At 58.2% G+C, this 25,671-nt stretch overlaps 1 protein-coding gene across 1 annotated transcript; it reads right to left on the bottom strand.

The window, feature by feature from the left end:
• Nucleotides 1–72: 72 nt before the first annotated feature.
• On the bottom strand, nt 73–24,665 carry CDEST_03240 (uncharacterized protein). Its single transcript, XM_062919399.1, has 2 exons — nt 2,154–24,665; nt 73–2,002 (listed from the first exon to the last, which is right to left on the bottom strand). Exons 1-2 carry the CDS (start codon nt 24,420–24,422, stop codon nt 512–514), a joined length of 23,760 nt encoding a protein of 7,919 aa, XP_062775450.1. The 5' UTR covers nt 24,423–24,665; the 3' UTR covers nt 73–511.
• Between the last annotated feature and the right edge of the window lie 1,006 nt (nt 24,666–25,671).

Below are 25,671 nucleotides of genomic sequence, written 5' to 3'. Positions count from 1 at the left end.
GAGAGAAATTGCAAGAAACGTAAATCCAATATATGTAAGGTATACTATGGAATTACAAGTAAGGAATAATAAGTTCGTGAGCAAAGGAGAGGAAACCCGATGGGTATCGTTGCGCACCCTCCCACAAAAAAAAAGAAAGAAAAAAAAAAAAGGTGGAAGAAACGCAAGCAAGGCCGTTCTTTTCGACTTCCCCCATGAAAGCCTGAAAATGAGATTGGTAGTCGTAAACTTCGTCACCATTGTTTTGTTTTTTTGGTATCCCTCTACCCAGACACTCAATGTACCCCGGCCTGGTTCCTTTGATTCCCCGTTCCCATCGAATCCCTCGGGCGCAAATGTCTCATTTTACATTTACAACCCCCCCATGTCGCTATATATCACGGTTTCGGATGTGTGTGCTTGTGTGTGTGTGTGTGTGTGCGTGCGTAGGTGTGTATGTGTATGTATATATGTGTGTGTGTGTGTGTGTGTGTGTGTGTGTATGCGTGCGTGTGTGAATGTATGCATGTCATCACCGGTTTGAGGCTTGCTCGGGTAGGAACGTCCCCATGCTAATATCGCTGTGAGTGGCCGCTGTCTGCCCGCCGATCGACGCGTTGCCAACGTCGCTCCCGGGCGTGAACAGACGGACCGCCTTGCCGCCCTTGGGCCGAGCCACCAGCACCTGGGCGGGGCAGACGACGATCTCGTCATCGTTGTTGCCGCCATCGTCACCTTTTTTGACGACGAGGGGGAAGAGGACGATACGAACGACGGCGTTCTGGGCCTCGAGGACCTCGTTGGTGACGGCCTTGTCGGCGCTGCGCTCGTTCATAAGGGCGGCGTTGAAGGTGACTGTGTCAGCGAGCTCGCCGTCGGCGTCATACTCGGGCTGCAGCGGGGGGAGCATCATGTACTCGGCGCGCTGGGTGCGCATCTCGATGGAGAGGTCGACGGCCTCGCGCATGACGCGGCGCAGCTGTGACTGGATCTGGTCCTCGAGGTTGGACGGGGGCGGGAGGACCTTTGACAGCGTCTGGAAGATGGCCTGGACCACGGCCTCGGTGTCGAGGTCGCGTTGGTGCTTGAAGCTGGGCCGCTTCGAGAGCAGCGTCAGGGTGACGGCACGCCATTGTCGGACGGCCTGCGGGGGGCCGACCTCGGTAAGCAGCTTCTCGAGCGACTTGAGCTTCTGGCGCTGCTCTCGGTCCATACCGAAGAGGTAGCGGGTGAAGACGAACTCCCAAATCATGTTCATCGTCATGGACATGAAGACGTCACGACGCCGGACACGGTCGCCGAGGTACGTATCGACGTCGGTGCCATCGAGGATGGCATTGTCGAGACGGTCAATGACCTTCTCGTCGTTGATTTCGTTGGTCAGACGGCAGGCGCGCATGTCCGAGAACTTGGAGAAGCGGAGGACCCATTGCTGCACGTGAGAGCAGAGTTGCTGGCACCTGTGGTCGAAGTGGTCGACATCCCTGACGTTAAGGAAATCGCTGTCGGCGCCCTTGGTGGCCAGGATCTGCCGCTGCATCTGCCGGATCTTGTCCTTGGCCGCCTCGAGTTCGGAACGGAGACGTCCAATCTCGGCGTCCTTTTGCAGCAGCGACTCCTGGAAGTGGCCCTGTTCGGTTCGTGCTTCCTCCAATCGGCGCGAGGTGTCAGCGTGCTGCGTCTCGAGCGAGCGATAGCGCTCGTTGTGTTGGGCAGCAAGTTGGGCATTAGCGCTGTTCATGCCCTCATTGACCTCGGTCAGGCGGGCCACCTCCTTTTGGAGGAACTCGAGGGATTGCTTGAGGACGTCGATTTCGGCATCGCGTTCAGCCAGAATGCCAGAGGCTCTGTTGCTGTTGTGGGAGTCGGTGTGGGATCGTGCGTCGGCGAGCATCCGGTTCTCAGCCATCAATTGCTCGACGCGAGACTCCAGCTCGAGGACTTGCATGCTCTGGCGTCGGCGCATACTGTGCGGTCGGGTCGGCGATCGGGGAGAACCGATGCGGCCTTCACCGAATCCATCCTACAACCAGGGCAGTCAGTCAATTGTCGGTGAGAACGGGTGGCTGGGGAGAGGCGCGCGCAGAAGATGTTGATGATTGCTGTGGATACAGAGGCAGAGGACGAAACGACAAGGGAGAGAGAGAGGGGAAAAAAGAACAACAACTACTTACATATACGTCGGCCATGTCCTTTGTGCGGACACGACCTTCGTTGGCGACGGGGGTGTTGGAGGAGGAGCTGGTCAGGTCCTTGGGGTCCTGGTTGTCCTTGGTGAGATCGAGCTGACTTCGTTGGCTGAGAGATCGCAGGTCTCCGCTGACACGCCTGTCGGCCCGGCGGAGGGGCGGGGTGGCAGTGGCTGACCGCTGGATGCCTGGGCTATCAGGCCGGAACTTCAGTGGCTCGGGGGTTGGCGTCCCCATAGCCCGCCTGTGCCGTGACAGGCTGCTGTTGGACGTCGACCTGCGCGCTGCAACTGGCTGTGTAGGCGCTGGTGACTGCAGCCGTGCAACCCTGTCGGAAACGCTGCGATTGCCTGGCGGGGGGGTGCTGCGCGGTGACGAGCAGGTGCTGCTAATCGCTGCACCGGCCAGTGCCGCCGAGGCAAGGTCCTGGTACTTGGACCGCTTCCTCTCCAGCTCTGGGCTGATGGTTCGTCTGTACTTGTGCGGTTCGGGAGTCAACTCTCGTCCGTTGGGCTCTCGGAGTACGGGAGTCTTGGAGAGCGGGTGGTCGTGGGCCTCTGCTCCTTCAACGAAAGGCGACCGCTGCAGACTTGTCGTCTTGTCCGTTGGTGATTTTGCTCTCTCCAACTCGCGCGATCTCCGCCTCTCGCTCCTGTGAATCCTCAACTCGGGCGTTCGTCGCCCATCCCGGTCTTGTGGTCTCTGTTCTTGCCACTCCCGAAGATGGACGCCGCTGTCTCGCTGTTCGTTGTCGTCGAAGCCGCTCCTTCTGGAGGGAGGATGGGGTGAGCCGGTAACGAATCCGCTGTCGCGAGTCGGGTCCGGAGAACCAAGTGTCGTTCGAGAGGCCGGCCTGTAAAGAAGTCGGTATTCCGTCTCGCCTCCTTCGTGAGCCTCCTCCTGTACGGGCGGCAAGATGGTCGGAACCGGGCTGCGGAAACCGCTCACTTCGAAGGTCCGTTCTGGGCTCTTTAACGAACGCCCGCCTGACAAGTCGCGGCGAGTCTCGGCCTCGAAACCACGATCAACGGCTTCGTCCATGTCGCTAACCATGGTATGTGTCCCGGACGGGTTTGCACCCCGGCTTGATGAACGCTCCTGGGTCTCGTCGACGGCCATCACACCAGCTGTCTCTGTCCCGGTTTCCCGACCAAGGATCGGGCTTTCGACGTTATCCTCCTGAGCCTTCTCCTTGAGCGGTGCAGCCAGGCTCAAAATGCTCTTGTTCTTGCCTTCTGCATCGTTTGATTCCAGCACCCGCGATGCTGAAGATGTGCTGGGCTCCGCTGGCTGAATCGCAATGTCGTGTGGCTGGCTTGAATGAATACCCAAACCTCTTGTCGTAGGTCCAAAAACATCGTCCGCCTTTTGCGCCACTTCGGGAGCAGCGGCTTCCCCATCACCATCACCACCCCAGAAATCGTGAACTTCTGCGCTGGCAACCTCGTTGACATGCTTCCTGTCGACACCTTCCCAGAGAGAAGGGTCGTCAAACATGTCCTCGTCTTGCGGCGCGCGCTTGTCTTCGTACTTGGACTTCTTGCCCTTCTTCTTTTTGGCCGCGCTACTAGATTCGTTCGCGAGGACGACGGCTCCTGCAACAGCTGCCGCTGCCGCCGCTCCGACTGCGATACCCGTTCCGGAAGACTCGGGCTTGTGCTGTTTGTCAGGTGTTCTTGGCTGGGCAAGCTCGCCCGTCTCCTGGTCAGTCTTGAGCTCAAGGTACGGAGTGGCTACGTCGCCGGGAGAAGAGACAATCGGCTTTTGTTGAGACGCATCTTTGCCCGCCATCGGCTCGGCTCGATCTTGGTCTTGGCGAGTGTCAGACTCTGGAACTCGTAACGGCAGCTGTTCCGTAGCCCTGCTGGATATCTCCACCGGGACTTCGTGGCTGCTGTCCAAGTACGCAGCAGGGGTTTCTTGAGAGCCCACGATCGGCTCGGATAGAAGGGTGTCTGACAACGCCCTCGTCTTCATCTTCTTACGCTTGCCTGGTTGCTTGAAGGGCAACTCATGGACGATGCTGCTGGTTTCTTGTGCAGGAGTGAGGTCAATGTCCATCGCTTTGCTTGCTGTGGCGGAGCGAAGGGTGGTGAAGACGGGCTCAGGCTTGGGCTCGGGCTCGGGCTCAGGCTTAGGGACAACTTCCGCGAGAGATTCAAGTACAGCAGCGGGTTTGGGAGGCGGGAGTGCTGAAGGGCTTCGAGTAATGTCGCGTAATGCATCGTCGAAATACAAGGTTTTTTCTGCTGCATCTTCAGATTTGCTCAGCTCAGGCTCGGGCTCAGGCACCAATGAATCTCGCTGCAAGTCGAGACCAGCGCTGACGGGGGCCCGAAGGTCAACAGAAACGTTCTGTTTCTTGCCCTTCTTGCCCTTTTTTGACTTCTTGGTAACCGGTGTGTCCCATTCATCATCACCAGCCGCTGGGGGCTCACTGGCGATTTGCGGAGTGGGAGCATCGGGCGTCTGATGACCCGCCTCTCCCGAGGATCGAGCGACATCGGCAGTGACGACGTCGGCGACATTTGTGGATATTTCGGGTGCAGGCTCATTGCTCTCAGTCGTAGACTCGATGTTGGGGGCAATTTGGTCCTCCAGTGGCGTAGCTGATTCATCTGCAGAGAATAGCCTCGTGGACTCGTTTTCCTCTCCGATGGGTTCTTGCTGCACCTTGTCCAAAGCACGGGACTCTTGGCTTGTCTCCTCAGAAGCAGTCTTGGGAGCTGCTTGTCCAATGACAGGAAGTGGCTCAGAGGCTTCCGCGGTCTCAAGAACTGTTATCGCAGGATCATCCGACAGAGCCTGATTGGCACTCTTCGTTTTCTTCTTCTTGTCCTTCTTCGACTTTTTTACAACGAAGTTGTCCTCAGCTTTGTCCAGGGTCATACTCCCTTGAACATCTTGGACAACACGCTCCGTGGGGGAATAACTTGTCGGACTGTCGACGGAAGAAAAGGTGTCAGACACGTGCTGCGCTATAGGCTCAACAACCTGGGTATCTTCGGTTGTTGCGCAGAGCTCATCGGGCTCCTGTTGGCTGTTAACATCGATCTTGCTGGTTTCGTCCTGTCTCTCGGAAGTGGAAACGAGCTCGGAGGATTCGAGTGGCTCGATATGCTTCTTAGTTGTGACCGTGTTCTTCTCGACTGCGGGCTTTTCGAACGAGGTATCCATAGGCTGCGCGGGGGGTTCATCTGCTGGCGCTTCGGCTGTTGTATGGTTCTCGGCCTCCAAGATTGCTTCCTCGGCTAGGTCGACTTGTGGCGCAGCCGTGGTAGAGGCCAAAGGAGAATGGGCTTGACCGTCATCCATTGCCAGGCTCTTTCGATTCTTCTTGTCCTTCTTCTTCTTCTTGGTGGTTGCAACCTCCGGCCAATCCTCGGCCATTGTCGTCGGCACCTCTGCAGGCAAGTCGCTTGGCACTGTCTCGGTGATCGGCTCCTGGACAACAAGCTTTGCTGGCTCGTCGACCTCACGGCTCTCCACGGTCGGCTGGGCATCAACGAGGGAGACACTGGAAGGCGTCTCGACTGCGGCATCAGCTGTCTCAATCTGGGGCTGTTGACCAGACGTGCTCTCAAGGGCGACCTCCGATTCATGTTCGGAGACGGGCGCTGGCTCGGTAGAATGTGCAGTATCAGGCTCATTGGTCAAGGTGTTTGGCTTGGCGTTGGCGTTAGAAAGTGGCTCTGGTATGTCGGCCTCGGCAGTCAGGTCATGTTGAGGAAGAGCTGTCGGAGGTTCGGTCTCAGGAGCAACCGAAGAGACTTGCGATTCAGTAGCGAACTCGGGCTCAACGAGAAGAGATTGCTTCTTCTTATTCTTCTTGCTCTTCTTCAAGGTTGACGCCTCGGTCCGTTCATCAGCGGGCGCAGCCATGTCTTCCGTAGATTCGATGACCGGAGTCTCGGTGACTGGCTCAGCGGTAACAAGATCTTGGACCGATTCCGTGATTGGATTTTCCAAACCTGCCGACGAGTCTTCGATGGCTGGGCTCATGGCTGGATCGGTGGGTTCTCGCTCAGCAAGGGCAGACTTTCTCTTCTTCTTGTCCTTCTTGGATACCTTGACGACGAACTCTTGCGGTTCCTCAACAACCACCGGCTCGCCAGTGCTCCTCTCAGGCTCGAGTGTCACAGGCTCCGACTTGGTCGGCACATCCCGCTGCTCGTCGACGTGCTGTTCTTGTGCAGTCTGCCATGTCAGAGAGCGAGGTTCCTCCGCTTCTTGGATCGATGTTTCCGGAACTGGTGCTGCGACCATAGGTTCGAAAGTCGGTGTGCTTGAAACAACCTCGTCGTTGAAAGTTTGACCCTCCTCCGCAGTCGAGATTTCTTTGGAAGATGTCGTTTCTTTGACTTCCTCGGTGGTTGTTTCCAATGGCGTAGCAGTTCCGGAGCCCCGGTCCAAGTCATCGCCCGCCTTAGCCTTTTTGTTCTTCTTGTCCTTCTTTGACTTTTTGGCGGGCGTGTTCTCAGGCCATTCTTCTCCTACGGGTGGCTGAGGTTCTGCGACGACAACATCTTCGTCGTTCTGAGTGGCGTCGGCCGGTGGTACTGGTGACTCGGCCGTCACAAGGGTTTGTTCTGCGAAGGGCTCCGCTTGAAGCTGGTCTTGGGAGTTGATGGGCTCGGGCTCAGAAGACACCGCAGGTTGATTGGCGTCTCGGGAGGCTTCTGTGGGCTCGAAAAACGCATCAGACGGCTGCGTTGCTTGGCTAACGGCATCTAGTACTTTTGTCGGACTGGCAGTATCAAAGGTGTGTTCAGAGTCGTCTTGAGCCTTTTCCTTTTTCTTCTTGTCTCTCTTGGACTTCTTCTGGGTCGATGGGAACTCCTCGTCCAGATTCGGGGATTCGGCAGGAGTTTCAACGAAAGCATCGTTGGAAGTGACGATAGGGATCTCGACGGAGGTCTCGCTTGGGACCTCAACGGGGTTCTCAGTAGAAGTCTCAGTTGGAGCCGCCGCGGGAGCACGGGAAACATCCACATCAGTAACGGGAGCTTCCTTAGCTTCAACAACGTCGCCAGCCGTAATCTGCTCTTGACTTGTGGCAAGCAGGATCGGCTCCTCAGACTCGACAAGCATGGCGTCTACTGATTTGACCTTCTTCTTTTTCTTGTCTTTCTTCGACTTCTTGGTCGTGGTGGGGAATTCTTCTTCGGGCTCAGCAATGACTGGCTCCGGAGCGGCCTGCCTTGGTTCCTGCGAGGTTGTCGGAAGAGCAGACTCGATGGCATCAGCGTCCTGGGCTGGGGTATGCTCGACCGAGATGTTGTCGAGCGGCGGTAGGTCGCTCTCTCCGGGGGGCAATGTTGTCGAGTTGGAAGACTCAGGTTCGGGGGCGCGTTCTTCAAGTGTTGCTTTGTTGGAAGAGAGGTCGCCAGATGATGAAGTTTCCTCTGCGACTGCGCCAACACTGTCATTTTGGGTAGCTGAAGTCTCCTTTGGTGGGCTTCTCGATACCTCGGCTGGCTCCTCAGATGCAGTAACTGCCCCAGATGTGTCTAGAATACCTTGGGCTTCAAGAGAGGAAACGATAAAAGGATCAGACGGCTCCAATGCCGAGGGCGTTGCAGTTCCAGAGGGGGGGCTGGAGTCGTCCTGAAGCTTGGCCTTCTTATTCTTCTTCTTTTTATCCTTCTTTGACAGTTTCGGGGCTGAGGGATCGTCGTCCGAGAATTTGGAAGGGTTGTCTGGCGTCGCAAAATCGACAGGCTGAGTCTTGTCCACGTTTGCCTGCTCGGGGAGGTTCTTAGCTACCTCATCGTGAATCTGTTCTATGTGTTCGGACAGTGCTGACTGGTCGGCAGACTGGTCAATCTGTGTATCAGGCACCACTGACGAGGGCTCTTCGAAAACAGCCTCTCCGGACTTGGATGTCTCCAACGACTTCTCAGGGGAGGGCACAACAACAGTTTCTGCATTGGGCTCATCGACAGATTGAGTGACCTCCGGCGCAGCAGGCTCAGTCAAAGGGTCCGATTCGGTCAAGTCTAGGGTCTTTCCCTTCTTCTTCTTGACCTTTTTGGCCTTTTTGTCGGTCAATGGGAACTCGTCTTCCGCATTGGCATCTGGAGTTGTGGGAACATTGAGCTGGTTCTCAACCTCGACGGACCGCGTTTGACTCTCGACCGGCAGTTGATCAGGTTGGGCGACAGCAGTCTGATCAGCGATAATAGCCCCAACCGACAGCGGTTCAACAACGGAGTGCTCGTCGACCTGGGGTGGAGTGGTGGTTGGAGATTGGATTTCATCCCCGAGATCGCCTAGCCCCTTCATCTTTTCCACTTCCTCAGCTTTCTTACCGGTCGAGTGGAATGTCTGTTCGGAATCCGTTGGTTGGACTGCCCCGGCCGGTTGATCCAGTGTGGCTTCTTCCACCTCAGGCAGTTTCTCATTTGCCAATGTGCCCTCCGGGCCAGCCAGTTCCTCGGAGGGAGCAACCGCCGCTTGGTCTGTCTGTATGGGTGTAAATTCAACCTCTGCTTGCGCTGTAGGTGGGATTTCCGGTTGGTGCTCGGGCACAAGCGGCTGCTCGGGCTGCTGCTCTGCTGACGGTTGCTCAGGGTCGGGGTTGACGATTGATTCGGACTGGGAAAGTTTTCCCTTCTTTTTCTTGTCTTTCTTGGACTTTTTCTCCAGGGCAGGAAACTCGACCTCCGGGTTGGTAGCCTCCGCTGACTGGGTAGCTTCCTTTTCTTCGACAAGCTCTGGAACAGTTTCCTCCTTGGAGACATCCACGAGCGGCGCAGAAGGCGAATCGTTTTCAAGAACCGGGGGCTGCTCGGCGGAGGCGACGTCTGTCATGTTTTCGGCAGGCTTCTCAACAACCTCTTTTGCTTCGGTAGCAGCGGCGGCGGCAGCAGCAGCAGCAGCAGCCATTTCCTTCATCTTTTTCTTCCTTTGCTTGTTGCTCAGGCCAGCGAAAGGGTCCTTCTGAGTGGTCGGTGGTTCGGATCCAGGCTGCTCGGTAACATTCTCATCGGCGGGTTTGTCCTCGACGACAGCCTCGGAGGGCTTCTCGTCGGCAGTATTGTCCTCAATAGTCTTGTTGGCGGGATTCCCCTCTGCAACCTGAGTGGTTTCAACAGCCGCGGTCTTAGAAGCTGTGGCAGCGACGGCTGTAGCTTCGGCCTCGTCAAGTCCAACGAAGGGCTCTCCCTCTGCTTGTGGTGCTTCTGGCGTCGGTGCCTCCTTGATAAGCTGGTCGTCGGCGAGATTGTCTTCTATTAGCGGGGTTTCGATAGTATCAATTTTGGCAGGATCGACTTCAGCAGGTGTCTCAACAACCTTGTTCTTCTCCGCATCCGTGGTGAGGACTTCTTCGACGGATTTCTTCTCGACGGGGTTTGTGTCGGCATCGGCGATGGTTTTCTCAGCGGCGGCCTTCTCAGCAGCGGCGGCCATTTCGGCCATCTTCTTTTTCTTCTGCTTCTTACTCAGGCCAACAAAAGGGTCAGATTCAACTTGTGGCGATTCGAGATCTTGTTCTGGCATGGGCATCGGTTCTGGTTGGGACTCCTCCTTGACAACCTCCTCCTTGGCAACCTCCTCCTTGGCAGCCTCTCTAACGGCGGGTTCATTGATGACGGGGTTTTCGACGAGAATTTCTTCTCCTGTAGGTTCCTCGGCAGAAGATTTTTCGACAAGCTTGTCTGTAGAGGGCGTCTCTTCTGCAGGCATTTGATCGGCCTCAGCAGAGGCGGCGGCAGCAGCGGCAGCAGCAGCAGCTTTCTCCATTTGGGCCATCTTCTTTTTCTTCTGCTTCTGGCTCAGACCAGCAAATGGGTCTTGCACAGATTCTGCTTCGGCGGGGTTCACCTCCTGCGATTGGTTGGTCTCTGGTGGAAGTGCCGTCTCATCGATTGGCGCGTGTGTCGACTGAATGGCGTCCTCAACGGCAGGAAGAACTGGCTCCTCAAGAGTATCTGCAGCCTGTGGCGCGGTTATGGAATCCGGCGCAGTATCCTCCACCATGGCCGGTAGCTGCTCTTCGGGGGTATCAATCAAAGCGCCCTTCTTTTTCTTCTTCTTGTCCTTTTTCGACTTCTTGGGTATAGAAACCTCCTCATCCACGGGTGTCGAGATTTGCTCCTCAACGATAGGGGTGTCTGAAGGAACGAAAAGTGGTTCGATGGTTGGTGTAGTGTCCGCAGAGGTGGACTCTTTCACGGGCCGAGGAGTTTGCTCTTGGGCAGCAGGAGTCTCGGGAAGGGCGAATGCTGGTTCGGAAGTATGGTCCACGGCTGAATGTAGAGGTTGATCAACCGCTGGCTCGGGCTCCGGTGTTGCGGGTGCTTCCGCCGGTGTGTCGGAAGCAAGGTCCTTGTTCTTGTCCTTTTCCGACCTCTTCGCGGCAGTCGGTAGGATTTCTTCTTCTTGCAACGGCACCGTGCTCTCGCAAGGGATTTCGGGTTCTGTTTGTGAAGTAGAGCTGGTGTCCTTGACTTGGTCTGTTGGCAATCCTAACGCAGCTTGAGACTCAACAGTCGTCAGTGCATCGGTGGACTCGGCTGCTGTCGGCTGTTGGGTTGTAGGTGCGCCCGCGGTGACCAAAGTCGATTCGTCCTGGACCAGAGTCTTTTGCAGGTCCTCAGGCGCTGCCTTGTTTGACGCAGAAGCATTGCCGCTCGTCATTTGTTGAGTGTCAGGCAAGATGTTGTCGTCAGGAGGTGGGGCGAGTGCTGTTATGCCTTTTTGAGATTCAGATGATCCCTCTTGTTCAGCCGAGGGTGAAGTGAGCTCTTGGCTGTCATCCAAAGAAACGCTTTGCTTCTTCTTTTTCTTCTTATCCTTCTTGCTCTTCTTAGTAGTCTCAAAGACACCAGCACCCGCCTCCTCAGGCTCTCCTGGCTGCTCATTTGTGGTTGCGGAGCTGTGTGGAATGCCACTTGTTGGCTCTGGCGGGCTGTGAGCTTCCTCCTCTGCAGGGCCCAAAGTCTCTTGGTTTTCCTTGGACTCTTGGGATCTCAATGAGTCAGCAGGAGTCTCTGCTGTGTCTACTGGTATCGGAGTTGGTTGCTGATCGGCAACAGGGTCAATCTTGGAAGTCTCATCCAATGCGGGTTGGGAGATGGCTTCTGCCTCGACAGGGACTGGAGATGCTTCAGTTGCAGGCTCATTGCCTTGCTCTGTTGTCGTAGCAGTAACAGCAGCCGCAGCAGCAGTGGCAGCAATATCGGCAGCAGCGCGTTTTTTCTTGTCTTTCTTATTCTTCTTGCTGGTCGGCTGAACTGCCCATTCGTCCTCGCCGGCCTCGACTGATTCCGTCACGGGGGCCACCTCGGGGGCACCGGGGGCATCCGACGAGGGGTCCGGCCCCGCTTCCCCCGGTGCTTGGACCGCTTCGTCAACAGCTCGGACGGCCGGAGCTCCATCGTCCACAATCTGGGTTTTGACATGTTGGGCATCATCATGCGGAACAGGCTCGGCGGATCCAGCCTTGGTCTTCTTCTTGGTCTTCTTGTCCTTTTTGGACATCTTGCTCAAGCTTGTTGGCTCAGACCGTGCGTCGGCTTCCTGGCCGGCTTGTGTCTCGGTCTGGTCGGGGGTTTGGGGGGTGATGGTGGTGGTAGTGGTAGTGCCCACGTCCCCTGTTGGCTCAAGGCCTGGAAGGGTCTCGGGGAGCGGCTCTAATTGCGGCTCCGAAGTAGTCGGCTCGCCCAGCGATTCCGAGATGTCTGGCTGACCTGGGAATTCAGCATTGGTGGCGAGAAGATCGTGGGTGTCTTCTTTCTCGTCCTTGTCTGCGTCTCCCGCTTCTTCCTTCGTTACGACGTCTGAGATATTGATCTTGCCGTGTGGTTCGTCTCCCAGAAGAAGATTCTCGGCGGCGGCGGCAGCAGCAGCAGCAGCAGTAGAAGCGTCAGGAACCCCCGCTTCAGAAATTTCGCCAACCTCCAACGGACGACGACTGGGTACGGGATCCAGAGGCGGCTGGGGGATCGCCGTGTTTGTGTCTTGGTCCGCCAAGGCGACGACCGGGGTGCCGTGTGGGTCTCCAGCCTCCTCCAGGGCCGAGTCGGTGAGGGCCGGGCCCACGGGTTGGGCATCCGCTATCCGCCCGTTCCGCGTGTCTGCCAGTGATTCGTCGGCACCCAATCCACCGGCAGGCCCCACATTCGCATGCAGACCGGGGTCTGGGATGCCGACCTGTCCCGTTTGGGCGCTGGCTCCCGCTGGTGGTTCGTCAATGGTGTCAGCGCGGCCCGCAGCTTCGGGGTCCGATGTTGCATCAGCCTCGGCGCTAACCTGCTGCTCCGCGTCCACCACCCGCGACAGTGTCTCACCGCCCTTCCGGTTGGCCACCTCAACGCCCGTGCTGGAAAGGGCAGGAGTGGGCGTTAGCTCGCCTGTAACTCCCCGCGTGGTCTTCAGCCCAGACGATGGCGGAGCGTCATCCTTGGCGTTCGGGGTTGTGTCTTGCAGAAGCCCAGACGACAGGGCCTCTCTGCTAGGCTTGCCTGCAGGGTACGTCTGTGCCTGGCCGCCCTCCGACTCCAAGACCTTCTCCGGCTCGGCTATGGCTGTGGCTGCTTTTTGGCCTACATCGATGCCTTGCGAGGCCGTGCCATCGCCGTGACCGATCGCCTCTGGTAAGTCCGCTCCCATTGTCTTGTCGTGGGCCCCCTGTAACTCAGTCTCTTCGGGGGCAGAGGCGGAGGCGGGGACGGATCCCCCTTCTTCAGTGCTCAGATCGTCCCGGGGACCCTCGTCTTCTTGAAGCAGAGGAGGGTCGGGGCTGGTCGAGAATGACTCTAGCTCCGGCGCCCAGGTCACGGATTTTCTCTTCTTCTTGTTCGCAGTTGCAGAGGCTGGCCATTCGGCCTCCGTCGGGGTATCTGCTTGCGAGAGGGGGATTTCGTCACTGCTAGGCTCTCCCGTCGGAGAGGTCATATAAGCGGACTGTTCTCTTGTATTCGCTACATCTGCCGTGGTTTCGAGGGTACTCGTGGACGCGCCGTGCTCAGGCTCCGGGTCCAGGGTTGAAGACTTCTTGCCCTTCTTCTTCTTGCCCTTTTTGGTAACAGTTGGCCCTGGGTCTGCCTCCTCTGAAATCTTGCTGTCCGTAGCGAATTCTCCGCTTGTTGGGGGCTCTTGCGATGATTGCTCCATCTCCCCCGTCTTGTCTAAAATTGTCTTCGAAATCCCGTTGTCCGTGATCGTTTCGTCCTTCGCCTCCTTATCGTGCGTATCCTTGGTGGCATCCTCGACGGTCAATTCCAATGCGGCGACGGCGGCGGCGGCGGCAGCCGCTGCAGCCTTTTTTGCCTTTTTCTTGCTCTTCTTGGAACTGGCGGATGCTTCGGGCTCAATTGGAGAATCCAGACCACGATCTTTGTCTTCGTCGCCGAGCGGTTGTTGGGCTTGGGCATCAAACGAGTCAATCTGGCTATCGACCAAAGTTGGTTCCTGAGATGGGTGCTCGACTGTCTCAACTAGGCTCATAGAAACCTCCGTAGGAATCTCCAGTGCGGGTGCTTGCGAAGGCGTGACGAAAGCTTCGTCTTGGCTTTCTGTCATCGTTGGCGTTTGCGACTCAGCGTTCAGTGTCCCCTCTAGTGCGGGGTCCAAGGCATTAGCATCGCTAGGCTGTGCTTCCTCGACTGCGGCAGCTGGCTCTTGCGCGAGATGTGTGTCCGCCTCAGCTGGCGTCTCGTCGGCTGGTAGATTGTGTGAAGTGTCATCCACGGGTTCAGTTGGGCCATTGTCGGCAACCACGGCATTAGCCTCGGCTTCTGTCTCGGCCGCCTTCTTGTCCTTCTTCTTCTTCTTCTTTGACTTCTTGGAAGCCTTGGAAGTCTCCTCGGCCAGAGCAGGAGTTTCACTTTGCTCGCCGTAAATGGCGGAAGAAGTGGGTGTCTCGGGGGTTACCACCGTAGTAGCCGTTCTCTCGATGACTGGGTTTGGCTCGGTGGCTTGAAGAATAGATTCTTCCGACTGCTGCGCGTCGGCGGAGACGATTTCTGTGGGTTGGGTCTTTGTAGTAGGTTCATCGGCCAACGGGTTTTCGACAAGGGTCTCTGCAATGGCAACGTCCAAAGTAGACGGCTCAGCGGCAGGCGTCTCGGTAGAAGTTGCTTCAATAGCGTCAGCTCCAATGGGAACAGATTCGCCTAATGGGGTCTCGACCGCAGGAGTCTCGACGACAGGAGCCTCAGCGACAGGAGTCTCGACGACAGGACCCTCGACGACAGGAGCCTCAAGAGCTTGACTATCAGCCGCGGGGGCCTGTATGGCAAAAGGCGCGTCACCAGTGGTCTCGGTGGTGGGGGTCTGTGTTCCTGGAGACTGCAAAGGGGTCGTCTCGGCGGGTAACAATTCGTCCAGCTGTGATAGCGAGGTACCCTTACCCTTCTTCTTCTTTTTCTTCTTCTTGCCTGATGGTTCCGGCTGAGCGGACTCGGCCAAGGGCGCCTCCACACTCGCGGGCGCAGCAGACTCAGAAGTTGGCCTCTCGCCGTTGTTGACGACGGTCGCCATGGTATCAGAAGTTTCAGTGACAGTGGCGGTCGCTTCCTCAACAGCGTCCTCTGGAAGAGGTACTGCAGAAGCAACAGTTTCAGCAAGCACTGGTTCGGATGCCTCCTCAGCCTTGGGCGTGACCTCTGGAACAGGTACCGCAGGAGCGTTCTGCTGGGATGCAAATTGTTCAAGTCCCTCCTTGGGTGGCACCTCGGTCGTCTCAGTGGTATCTTCAGGAAGTGGTACGGCGGCGGCATCCGCAACGATGTCAATCGGTACGGGTACATCCTCGGCAGCCTGCTCAACAGGCTTGGCTGCAGCCGTGGCATCTGTGACGAGGTCTGCAGAGGGGGCTTCGAAATTGTCATCTTCTTTTACCTCGGCGTACAGGATTGAAGGCCTTGGGTCCGCAGCTGGCTCGGGCTCGGGCTCGGTTGGCTTGGTATCGACTGTGGCCACAAGTTCGTCGTCTGCTGTCAAGCTCTTCTTGGCCTTCTTCAACTTCTTCTTCTGTTTCTTGGACAATGGTACAGATGAAGTTTCCGTTGGCTCCCCGACCTCGCGAGATTCGACGCGTGGCTCGTCAGCGGCCGTCTGGTCGATTTTGGCGGCGGAAACTTGCTGCTCTGGCTGGCTATCCACATTACCCAGTGTGCCGGTGGGCTCAATGGTAGAATTTTGCTGTTCTGGCAAATCTTCCTCAAGCTTGGCCGAGGCCGGCTGCGCAGGAGTTGCAGATCGCAACCCCAAGGAGATTACATCCTGCTCAATAGGCTTGTCTTCTTGATCCTGGGCGGCAGGCTGCTGCTCGCCCAATATTCCCCTTGGCTCGAGTGGCTTCTCTACAAAATCGAGAGGCAGAGTCTCGGGTTCAGATAGAGCCTTGATCGGCTCAACTGTCTTCTCCTCCGAGGGTTGAAGCGAAAGTTGCGGCATGGGGTAGTTGTCATTAATATTCGAGGACTTGACCTCAGCAACTTCAGTGGCAAGGAGTTGTTGGAGCTGCTGGGGCTCCTCCGCGTCGAGAAGAGAATCGTGGTGCTCGACTACTGGAGCCTTCTGCTCTGATTGAACGTCGTCGGCCCGGTCAGAAGACTTTGCGTCATTGGCTGGAGTAGGACTGTCTGCCGGGGAAGAAGCAGCCGGGGCTTCAGGGACCGGGATAGTTGTCGGGATTTCATCCTCCACGACCTTCTTCCCCTTCTTCTTCTTCTTTTTGCTCGTCTTAGTCTCGGGAACCGGAGGTTCGGGAATCAGAGGGGCCGCGGGTAGCTCCGCCTCATATACCTCTTTGGAACGGTCAAAGTCGGCCAATGCTGATCGGGAGTCTTCAGGGGCAACGGTTGATTCTTCAAGAGCCGGGTTTGGTTCAGACTGTCCAGGCTCATCTTGCGTGTCCTTGGCCTTCTCGGGGTTGTCAGATGGTTCCAGCAAAGGTTCCACGGCGGGCTCAGAAATCTCTACGGGCGGAGTAACAGCAGCCTGTCCAGCTTCAGCTGTCTTTGTGATTTCTTCAGACTCGGGCAGAGAGGCCTCCAAACTCCTCTCCAGAACGTTCGGAAGCTGAGTATCAGCAATCTGCTTTACTTGAGTCGTTTCCACGGACTCCTCGGGCTCGAGTAACAAGGCCTCTTCGGCAGAATCCGACATGTCGGGTAGCGGGACGGCGGCAGCCTCTTCGGCTTCATTGGTACCCGTGGCCCCGTCAGGCTCAGGCAATGAGGCAAGCGGTGCGTCTACCTCGGAGGTGGCCTTGCTGTACTGCCCGTTAGACTCTGCAGAACGTTCGAGCTCCTGCATCTCCGCCTGGGCCTGCTCCCAAGCCTTTTTGATCTTGAGCAGCTTCTTCTTCTCTTTCTTGGACAGTTTCTTTCCGCCGGCGGTGTCTTCTGCGAGGAGCTCAGCGGCCAAGGGTCCGGCAACCTCGCCCTCGGCTGTAGTATTGCGCGCCAGGGGAACATCGCCAGCGGCAAGACGGGAGTCAATCGCAGTCACTTGATCAGCACCGGTTGGCCCACCCGAAAGATCCGCGACATATCGGGGCGCCTTGTCGGTGAGGTCGAGGGGTTGAGTGTTCTGGGTCCAAGGCACAGTGTCCTCACTAACTGGAGCCGAAAGATCGGCGTCAACAGAAAGAAGGGCCTCCTCGTCGGCGGAGACCGATGGCAACGGTGGCAGAGCATCGTAGACAGTAGACTCGGCCGAAGAGACTTCAGCCTCAACCGGCGCAGAAAGGCCAGCCTCGACTGGCAGCGTCGTAGCATCCTCGACGGCGGCGAGAGCAGAATCCTCGGTTTGGGCAGTAGGACCCGCATCGACAGGCAATGACTCGTCCTGTCCAACTGAAGCAGATGGTGTATGCTCAGTTAGGGGCAGCGGCGTTTCTTGCTCATCGGTAGGCAAAAAGCGGGCGACTTCGTCTGAGACAGCAGCCGCCTCTTTGGCTGAAGCAGGATTCGCGACATCGACCGACGGCACAGTGTCTTTGTCTTCTGTAGAAACAGGAGAAGAGATGTCGGTCAATGGAAGCATGCCGTTGTCGGTGGACGCCCCTTTGGCCTTATTCTTCTTCTTCTTCTTGTCCTTCTTGGACTTCTTCTCTTCCTCAACAGGCGCTTCTGGGGCGGGTGTCTCCAAGTCTCTGGCTTCTGTATCAACTTCGGCACGGTCAATGAGCGAGGCAGCTGCGAAGCCGGCAGCAGCACCCCCGACCAAGGCTCCGATGGCAGCGTTGCGGCGACTAGGGGAAACATGCTCTTCGACGTCGGGTATGGCGAGCGCGGTTTCGGTAGATCTGATTGGCGTCGGGCTGGGTGGTGTGTCTGGTGTGTCACGATCCATTAGATTTTTGATGATTGATGGGGGCGTCGAATACAGGAGATACGAACTTCTTTCTTTGGACGTGGTTTCGACTGGTTCCGGCTCGGGCATCGCATTCGGGGATGCCGCAAGGCTGTCGGGAAGAGCGGGCAGCTCCTCCAGCTTCGACTCTGGGATGTCCGGCTGCTGGGGGTAGTCTGCGACAACGGTAGTCGGAGTAGTTATCGGGCTGGCAGGGAGGGCCAGCAATCCGTCCAGCTCGGGTTGCGCAGAGTCCATTTGCCGACTAGTGTCCGCGACAGTAGGAAGGGCAGGCGATGCGGGCCCGTAGAGGCTCCTCTCGTCAGAATGGGTCTCTGCTGGCCCGGCTTCGAGTCTCGTTGCCGGCGAATCCAAGGGGCTGTCGGGAAGGGCTGGCAACTGCTCCGGGTCAGGCTGAGAAAGGTTTGGCTGCCCGACTACGTCTGGCACGGTAGGGGACGCCAGAGGGCTGATGGGAAGAGCTGGCAACTCTTCCAACTCGTGCTCTGACAAGCCAAACTGTCTGGCGGCGTCCGGCAGTTCGGGAAGAGCCGATGAGGCTCGCTCAAACATGGCACCGGTGTGCTGGACTGCATGCTCTGCCTTGGGAGTGGTCTCCTCAAAGCCGAACTGGCGGCCAGGCTGCTCACGATACTGCGGCATATCGGTATCGATGCGAAGGTCGTCAGGCTCGAAAGGCGAGTCCTGGAGCTGATGGAAGTATTTCACATCGTCTTCGCGCAACGAGAATTCCGGCGCAGGAGACTCTCGCGATGACGGCTCGCTCGGAGGCAGCTCCGGGAAGTCAAAGGGTGGCTCCAGCGACTGGGCTGCGGATTCCTGTCGAGCCTGTTCCAGCAGGTAGAGAGGCTTGATCTCGCGGCTGCTCTCCCACGAGATCGGTCTAGAGGGACGTCTGGCATGGGAGGCGGCGGGAGTGGGAGGGGTGATGTGGGCGGTATGGGCGACATCCGGCGCCGTGGACACTGTGGGAGAGGAGACGGGCGAGGCGCCAAAGGTGCCGGGAGAGGACGGCGCCGACCTCTGTCCCAGCCGCAACTTGAAGGGCACGGCGGTTTGGCTTGGACTTCGGGTCGGCGTCTCCATGTTGCTGCGTTTCCGCGCGTGCGTCTTGGGCGTCTTCGTTTCGTGCTGACGTCTCCGTTCCTCCGGAGGCGTCTCCGGCCGGCTGTCTGGCAAGGCGGGGAGCTCCTCCAGCTCTTGGGTGGGAGAGCCAGGCGTGCTTGGCGGCATGGGGCTGGGTGGCAGAGGGAGGAAGTCGCCATACTGAGGATCGATGGCAGGTCTGATGACCCGCGGCGCGATCTCGGGATCGACGATGTCGACATCTCGGGCGGGACTGGCGGATCTCCCCCGGGGCCGAGCAACATCGGCCGACTCTTGCAGCTGAGCTTCGGTGGCGTTGGAGCGGGACATCATGGAGCCCAAAGCTGCCACGGCGCTCGCCAAGCCGGCACCCGCGCCAAGGGTGCCGGCATTATCTAAAAAAGACGACTTGTCATCCTTGCCGGATCCGTCCTTGCTGTTGCCGCCTCGGAAGAGGTTGTTGAAGAAGCCGCCACTGCTGCGCTTCTCTTCCTCCTTGGGGCTCTTCTGGTCGTCACTCTGCCTCTTACGACTCGAGCTTGCGGACGCAACTGACTTGGCATCGTCACCGTCCTCATAACGAGTACCATTGGAGCGGCGATCGGGTTTGGAGCGTCTTGATGAGCGATCAGAGACTACGGAGCCCGTGTCGCGCTCCTCGCTACGGATGCTCTTGGAGCGGCGTTCTGATTTGTCACGCCGGCTCGACGGGTCAGAGACCACGGAGTTCACGTCTCTGTCCTCGTCGCGGATGCTCTTGGATCGCCGTTCAGACTTCTCTCGCCGGCTCCCAGGGTCGGATACCACGGAGCTCACGTCTCTGTCTTCATGCCGACTGCTTTTAGAGCGGTGATCCGACTTCCCAAGTCGACTCGATGGGTCTGATACCACAGAGCTCGCATCCCGCTCCTCGAACCTGGAACGGTCCCGTTGGGATTTCGGCGGAAGATCGTCCCAGTCCTGAAAGTCATCGCGGGTGCTGCTTCGCTCGACCGTGGGGGTGAAATCGCTCTGCTTGTCGACGTCGGTCCATTCGTCCGAGCTTTGCTTGGATTTCTTGGGCTGCTTCTCCCTCGCAGATATCTCCCGCGCATCGTCGCCGGTCTCCTGAGGCTCGTCGAAACGGTACAGATCACCCTCTGGCAGCGTCTCCCGAGAAGCACCGGGCTCGTCGCGAGGGAATCTTTCGTCGTTGGGCGGTTCATCCTCGCCCTCTTGAACAACGATGGCTTCGGATCTTGATGACTTGCTCTTCCTCTTCTTTTCCTTCTTTTCTTTTTTGCTTGACTTGCTAGGAGCGACAGACCCGTAGTCAGCGGGCGTTGTCTCGGATGTCGATGCCGCAGCTGCAAGGGTTTCGCCATAAGAACGAGGTACGTCAGAAGAGGCTGGCAAGTCCCACATCGGGACATCCTGGATGCCACGAGTCTTGGAACCTAGCGCAACTACAGTTTCGGGGCTCTGAGGGGTATCGTAGAAACCACGGGGCCTCTCGTAACTAGGAGCTGTCTCGGCAAAGGGAGCCGGCCCGTTCTGCGAAGTCATCTCGGGGGTTTCGTAGTAGCCGCGCGGCCTGTCGTAAGCAGATACCGTATCGGAGTAGGGGTTTGGCTCAGAGAGCGGTGTGGGCTCGGGGACTCCGTAGTAGGTGTGAGGCCGGCCATAAACAGGACCGGGGTCTGCAAAGGAGGCCGGTCCGTCCTGTGGTGTAGCCCCGGGGATTTCGTAGTGGCTGCGGGGCCTCTCGTAACCAGAAACTGCCTCTGAGAAGGGGGTTGGTTCAGGTCGCGATGTGGCCTCGGGAATGCCGTGGGTCTCATCGGCCGGCGCGTTGTCCACACTTTGCCTCTTGGCTGCCTTCTGCTTGCGCTTCTCCTTCTTGCTAAGCTTCCTGGACAGCTCATTTTCTTCAACAGGCGGCTCCTGCTCCACGAGTGGCGTCTCCTTGGCCTTGCCCTTGTCGCGACGCTCTCTCACCCGAGGAGATTTGGTGGCATGAGCGTCTTCCAAGTCCCTCTCGACGACCGGAGTTTCTGGCACCTCGCCAACGACGAACCCGCGCTCCATTGGGGCGGGGGGTCCTTCAGGCCCATAGATACCCAAATCTGTCACGGTCTCGGCGAAGGGCTGCTGATAGACAGCCGGCTCGCTCTGGCCTGGAGGGCTGTCACGGCGCATGTAGGTAGGATTGTCAATGACAATGTTCGGATCAAAACCAGTGTCTTGCAGGCCAGCAGCCAGTACAGAAGCGAACTCCAGATCATCTGCAAAGGCCCCAGGCATTCGCGATGTTTGAGGGCTGGACGGCTTGGGGCCAGGGGCAGGAGGCAAGTCGTGCTCATCCTCGAACGATGTAGAGATTTTGGGAGAAGCCGGAAGAACAATATGCTCAGCAACGGGTTCAATGCCGCGGGATTTGGGTGATTCGGGAGGGCTGTGCCTCTCTCTGTTCTCGTCCGGCTTTCTCTCGAAGGGATCGCGCATCTCGGGGGCTGCCACCGCCGCCGCTGCTGCTCCACCGCCCACCGCCGCGGAAATGATGCCCCATGGTGAGCTTTTCCCGAGCTTCTTCTTCTTCTTCGGCTTGCTTGGGGTGCTGGAGGCGGCATGCCTGGAAGACTCCGGGCTCTCGGAGTTGAACTTATCGGTCTCGTTCTCGCCCCGGGTGACCGACTTGGCAATAGGCGTCGTGGGCGTTTCAATGACCTCGCCTCTTGGCCCCAGGACAATTTCAGCTGCAGGTGCAACGTCATCAGATGAAGGAGCATCATCGGCCGGGTCCGCCGATCTTTGTCGGGTGGTTTCCCGCGTCCGACTTGACGACCTCGGGTCCTTTTGCTGCTCAGGGGCCGGCGTATGACGCGGCGTGACCACCGGAGTAGGCAGGACGAGGTTCAAGAGGGGTCTCTCACGCTCGCAAGAAGGGTCACGAGTCTGGAAAAGGGGTACTTCGCCAGGTGCGAGCTGGTGGCCGGGGAGGCGGAAGCGCGATAGCTCTTCAGGGATGATGACATGATCGATGCGAACATCGGCGTTGGGCGCATCGTATGGGCTCTTGTCATGGTGGTGGTCCATCTCGGGTGGCGTCACAATTGTAACGATCTCGGGGCCATCATCGTGTTCTTGCCACTTGCCGACGACGGATTCGTCATGGGGAGATGAACTGCGCGACCTGATCTCGTCCTTGGCGATCTTGCGGGCAATGACGGTCTCGCGGTAGTACTTGTCAGCCTCTTCCTGTACGGCATCCTTGATGGCGGCCTGGGAGCTATCCCGGGAGCCATTGTCGGCAGCTTGATCATGGCGATGCTTCCGGGACCTCTCCTCTTCCAACGCGATTGCAGAGGCAACGGCAGCCACGGCGATGGGCACGGTGGCATGCTTGGCCTCCTCTTCGATCGAGGCTCTGCGGCGTGGTTCGGGGGTTCGGGACCGGTCTCGGGCGCCTTGCTGATACTTCTCCAGCCGCTGCTCGAGCTCGAACGAGTCCTTGCGGCTCATTCGCGACTCGGAGTAGTCGGGCTTCCTTGGCGGGGAATCGTCGAAGTTGGGTTCGCGGTCGACCGTTACGACCTGGGGGGTCAGGGGCCTCTTCGGCGTGGCGTATTTAGGGGTTTGAAAGGCATCATCAGCGACCTGGAACTGGAAAGGGTCAATAGGGGCTTGTGTACTGGGGGCCTCGGGTTGCTCCACCCCATGGTTTTCTCGGGGCGACTCAGTTGGCTTCTCTATCCACTTCGCATCCCGGGGTTCGTCTACAGCTACTGGCTTGCGAACATTCTTCGGAAGCTCCTTGGGCTCTTCACGAGGCTGGCGACGGTCATCTGTTTGGTCATACTCGACTCGGATCTCTTCACCTTGAGGCAGTCTGTACACCTCCGAGCGAGGGTCGGGCTCGGCCTCGCGTCTCTTCAGAGCCTCGTAGGCGGGGTCGGACCAACCGGAACGTTTGTCTCGTTCGTCGACAACGTCCACAGCGTCACGCCGACGGGGTTGGCGAGCGTCATGGTGGTTGTGAGTTTCGCGGTCCTCCAGTTCGATCCGGATCGGCTGTTCCGGTTCCTCCTTACGGTGGCTCTGCCAGGAGTCGCGGGGGTCGCCTCGCCGCTCCCGGGCTTCACTTGGACGATCGTCGCGATGTTCGGGGTAGTCGCCGGAGTCTCTACGGTTAGAAGCCATGGCGGCGCCAATGGCCGCGGCCGCTACGCCTACACCGGCAATGGCGTTCTCTGCGGCACTCCTCCCCCTGGGTGGCAGCCGGCGTTGTTTGGTGCGCTCTTCTTCCGCTTCGAACCTCTCTGCATCATAGACCTTGGACGACAAAGGGACAATGGGGATGGGCTGCTGGATGGGGACCGGTTCGGGTCGGGCACGTTGCGAGAGATCCTGCCGCGATGATGTTACAGAGCTACGATCGTAGTCAAACTTATCCGGGTCCGAGGTCGGTACAGGGTAGATGCGTTGCATCGGCTGTTTACCGAAGGCCTTGGGGGATTCGACCTGAGCTATCGTCTCCTCGTGGTGGCGACGAGACGAGCCGGCGGAACGGGGGTCCTCCTCACCAAAGCCGCACGGGCTCTTGACGGCACCCCGAAGAGAGTTGACGGGGCCAAAAAGACGGGGGTCTACAATGGTGCTCCTCCGTTCAGGCGGCTTAATCTGCTCCGGCGGCTCGGAAGAGATCCTGGCCGACTTGGCGGGCTTGAAGGCGGAACCATACACCAACCCATTGTCCGATTCGTCCGTGGTGGACTCATCTTCAGAGGCTGATTCCCAGTCATCATCCGAGGAAGAACCGGTTTCGTTAGGTTTAGAGGTGCCGGATCCCCGGGTTTTGCTGTCGGTTTTGCTCTTCGGGCGCAAGTGGCTGAAGGCGGCCGCGGCCACGGCAGCCCCGGCGGCAGCCCCGGCGATCTGGGAGGTCCGAGACTTTGAGGCCGCCTTCAGATCGGCCTGGTTCTGTTTCCTCGCTATGTCTTGCAGCTGGCGGCCGATTTCGAGGATTTCTTCGTCCGTCTTGTCCCGGGGCGCCGGGGGTGGGCGCTGAGGAACGTCAGCAGCCGTATCGCCACGGTGCAGCGCGGGGCTCGGGTAGCCTTGCGGCGTCGGGCTGGCGCGCTGGCTCTTGTCGCGCTCAATGTAGCCGCGGCCATAGGCGAGGTCAGAGTTCAGTGAGGACGAGGACGAGTTGCCGAAAGAGAGGATGCGGGCCTTCTGCTTCTTCCGGCGACGACGTTTGCGCTGCTCCGAGGGGGCTCTGAAGAAGGTGCTAAAGACGCCGCCGAACTTGGGGCTCTTGGCCGAGATGTTGAGGAGAGAGGACGAGGTCGAGGATGACGAGGAAGAACTCGAGCCGCCCCGCGGGCGCATCGTCTCAGGTTCGCGATATCCTCGGTTTGACTGGGGCTCGACATATGGTTGCTGCTCGGTGTAGCCCAGAGGGTTCACGAAAGCCTCGGCTGGGGGGTATTGTCCAGGTGGGGGGTATTGTTGTAGTTGGGGCTGGGGCTGGGGCTGGGGCTGGCCGTATCTTTGAGGGTCGTGGTATGTCTCAGGACGAGCGGCATATCTCTCGGGTTCGGGGTATCTCTGAGGGTCAGGGTAGGGCTGGGGGTATTGGGGTTGAGAGTACATGTGAGGGAGCGACTGTTGTTGGTATTGTTGGTGGTATGGTTGTTGTGATGGTTGTTGCGATGGTTCTGGCTGAAACTGCGCGGATGGGCCAGGCATGCTCGATACGGTGCTGCCGGCGGCAAGCTGCTCGCGTGAATCGCGTCGCTCTCTTCTTCGCCGCCGGGAGCTCTCGGGACTCCGGCGACGCGGGTCTCGCATCATGATCGCAACGGCGGTTCGGACCCTGGGGTGCGCATTTGTCGTGGGTTTCGTTCCGATTCGTTTCGTGTCGTGGAGTGGAGTGCGCGCAACAGGAATGGCAGGATTCACACGACGGTAGGGGAGGGTGGGAGTCGTCGGCGTGCTGTCGAAGCTCTGTTTGTTGTTTGGTGATTAACGGTAAGGCTGGGGGGGTAGCGGGATATGCCTTACGCAGACAATAGTCTGGCGATGTTATTGTTTTGTTTTTCGAGAATAAGCGACGAGGCGGGACAAGCCGTGAAGCTATATCCCAGGGGTGCCCCCCAAAAAACTGGTTGAACTGGCAGAGGGAAAGGGTGGCTGGGGACACAACCTGGGACGACTGTCAACTGGGGACCCGCTGCGAAGATGAGCTAGTCCTATCCTGGTTCGAGGGGAAGGGGGGAGGACATGAGGCGGCGGGGTCACCTATTGCTCCCCGGTCCACTAAGACGAAGTGAAGCCAGGTGAGGCGAGATGCCTGTGAAATTAGCAGTTGGGACGACTCTCGCGTGTACCTGTCTGTAGTCTGCCCATGCTCGAGTAGATGTGTACCTCTCAGTATTGTCTGTGCTTATGTAGGTACCTCACCAATCTACCTAGGTATCCAAGGTACTTACTTCCCCAAGGCAATTGGGCAGATAATGATAGGTACCGCATGGTATCAGTCTTACATCAGACCCTGTAAAAATGCCCGCGCTTACGTACTGATGGATTCTTACCTCAGCTTGTGCAGCCCACCGTCGCAATTTAGTGTACTCTCCCGCGGTGTCAAACCAAAAGTGCAACTGAGGGAATGCCACCCAGTGTAGGTCCGCCGGCTCGCCTCCCCACCTCCTCGATGCCAGCGCATCTTTACCGCCCCTTCCCCAATTCTTTCTTTTTCCCTTCCCCGACGAGACATCGTCGAACATTGCACAGAGACAAAGACAAGACGCGGAACTCGTTTCGACCTTGAGTTTTTCACAGTTGATTCGCCTATGCTCTCCGGCATCCTGCTCCCAACCCAACCATCCTAACACCACCCTAACATCAGCCTAACCTCAACGGCGAAAGACCGACAGGGATCCTCTGTCGGTATCTGCAGCTTTCCTGCAGCGTGCCCGTCCAGGTCACCTGTAGCAACACGTGTAACCACTCCGGCCGTCGCCCTCCTGCATCGAGGGAGATTACTCGTCTGCCTGCGCCGAGCGTCGCCATCGCCTAACGCCACGGTCGAGATTTGTCGACC

This window comes from Colletotrichum destructivum, chromosome 2, assembly GCF_034447905.1.
Source record: "Colletotrichum destructivum chromosome 2, complete sequence".
NCBI classification, from domain to species: Eukaryota; Fungi; Ascomycota; class Sordariomycetes; order Glomerellales; family Glomerellaceae; genus Colletotrichum; species Colletotrichum destructivum.
The sequence above is the reverse complement of the archived record's forward strand: the minus strand, read 5'-3'. Positions and strand labels throughout refer to the sequence as shown.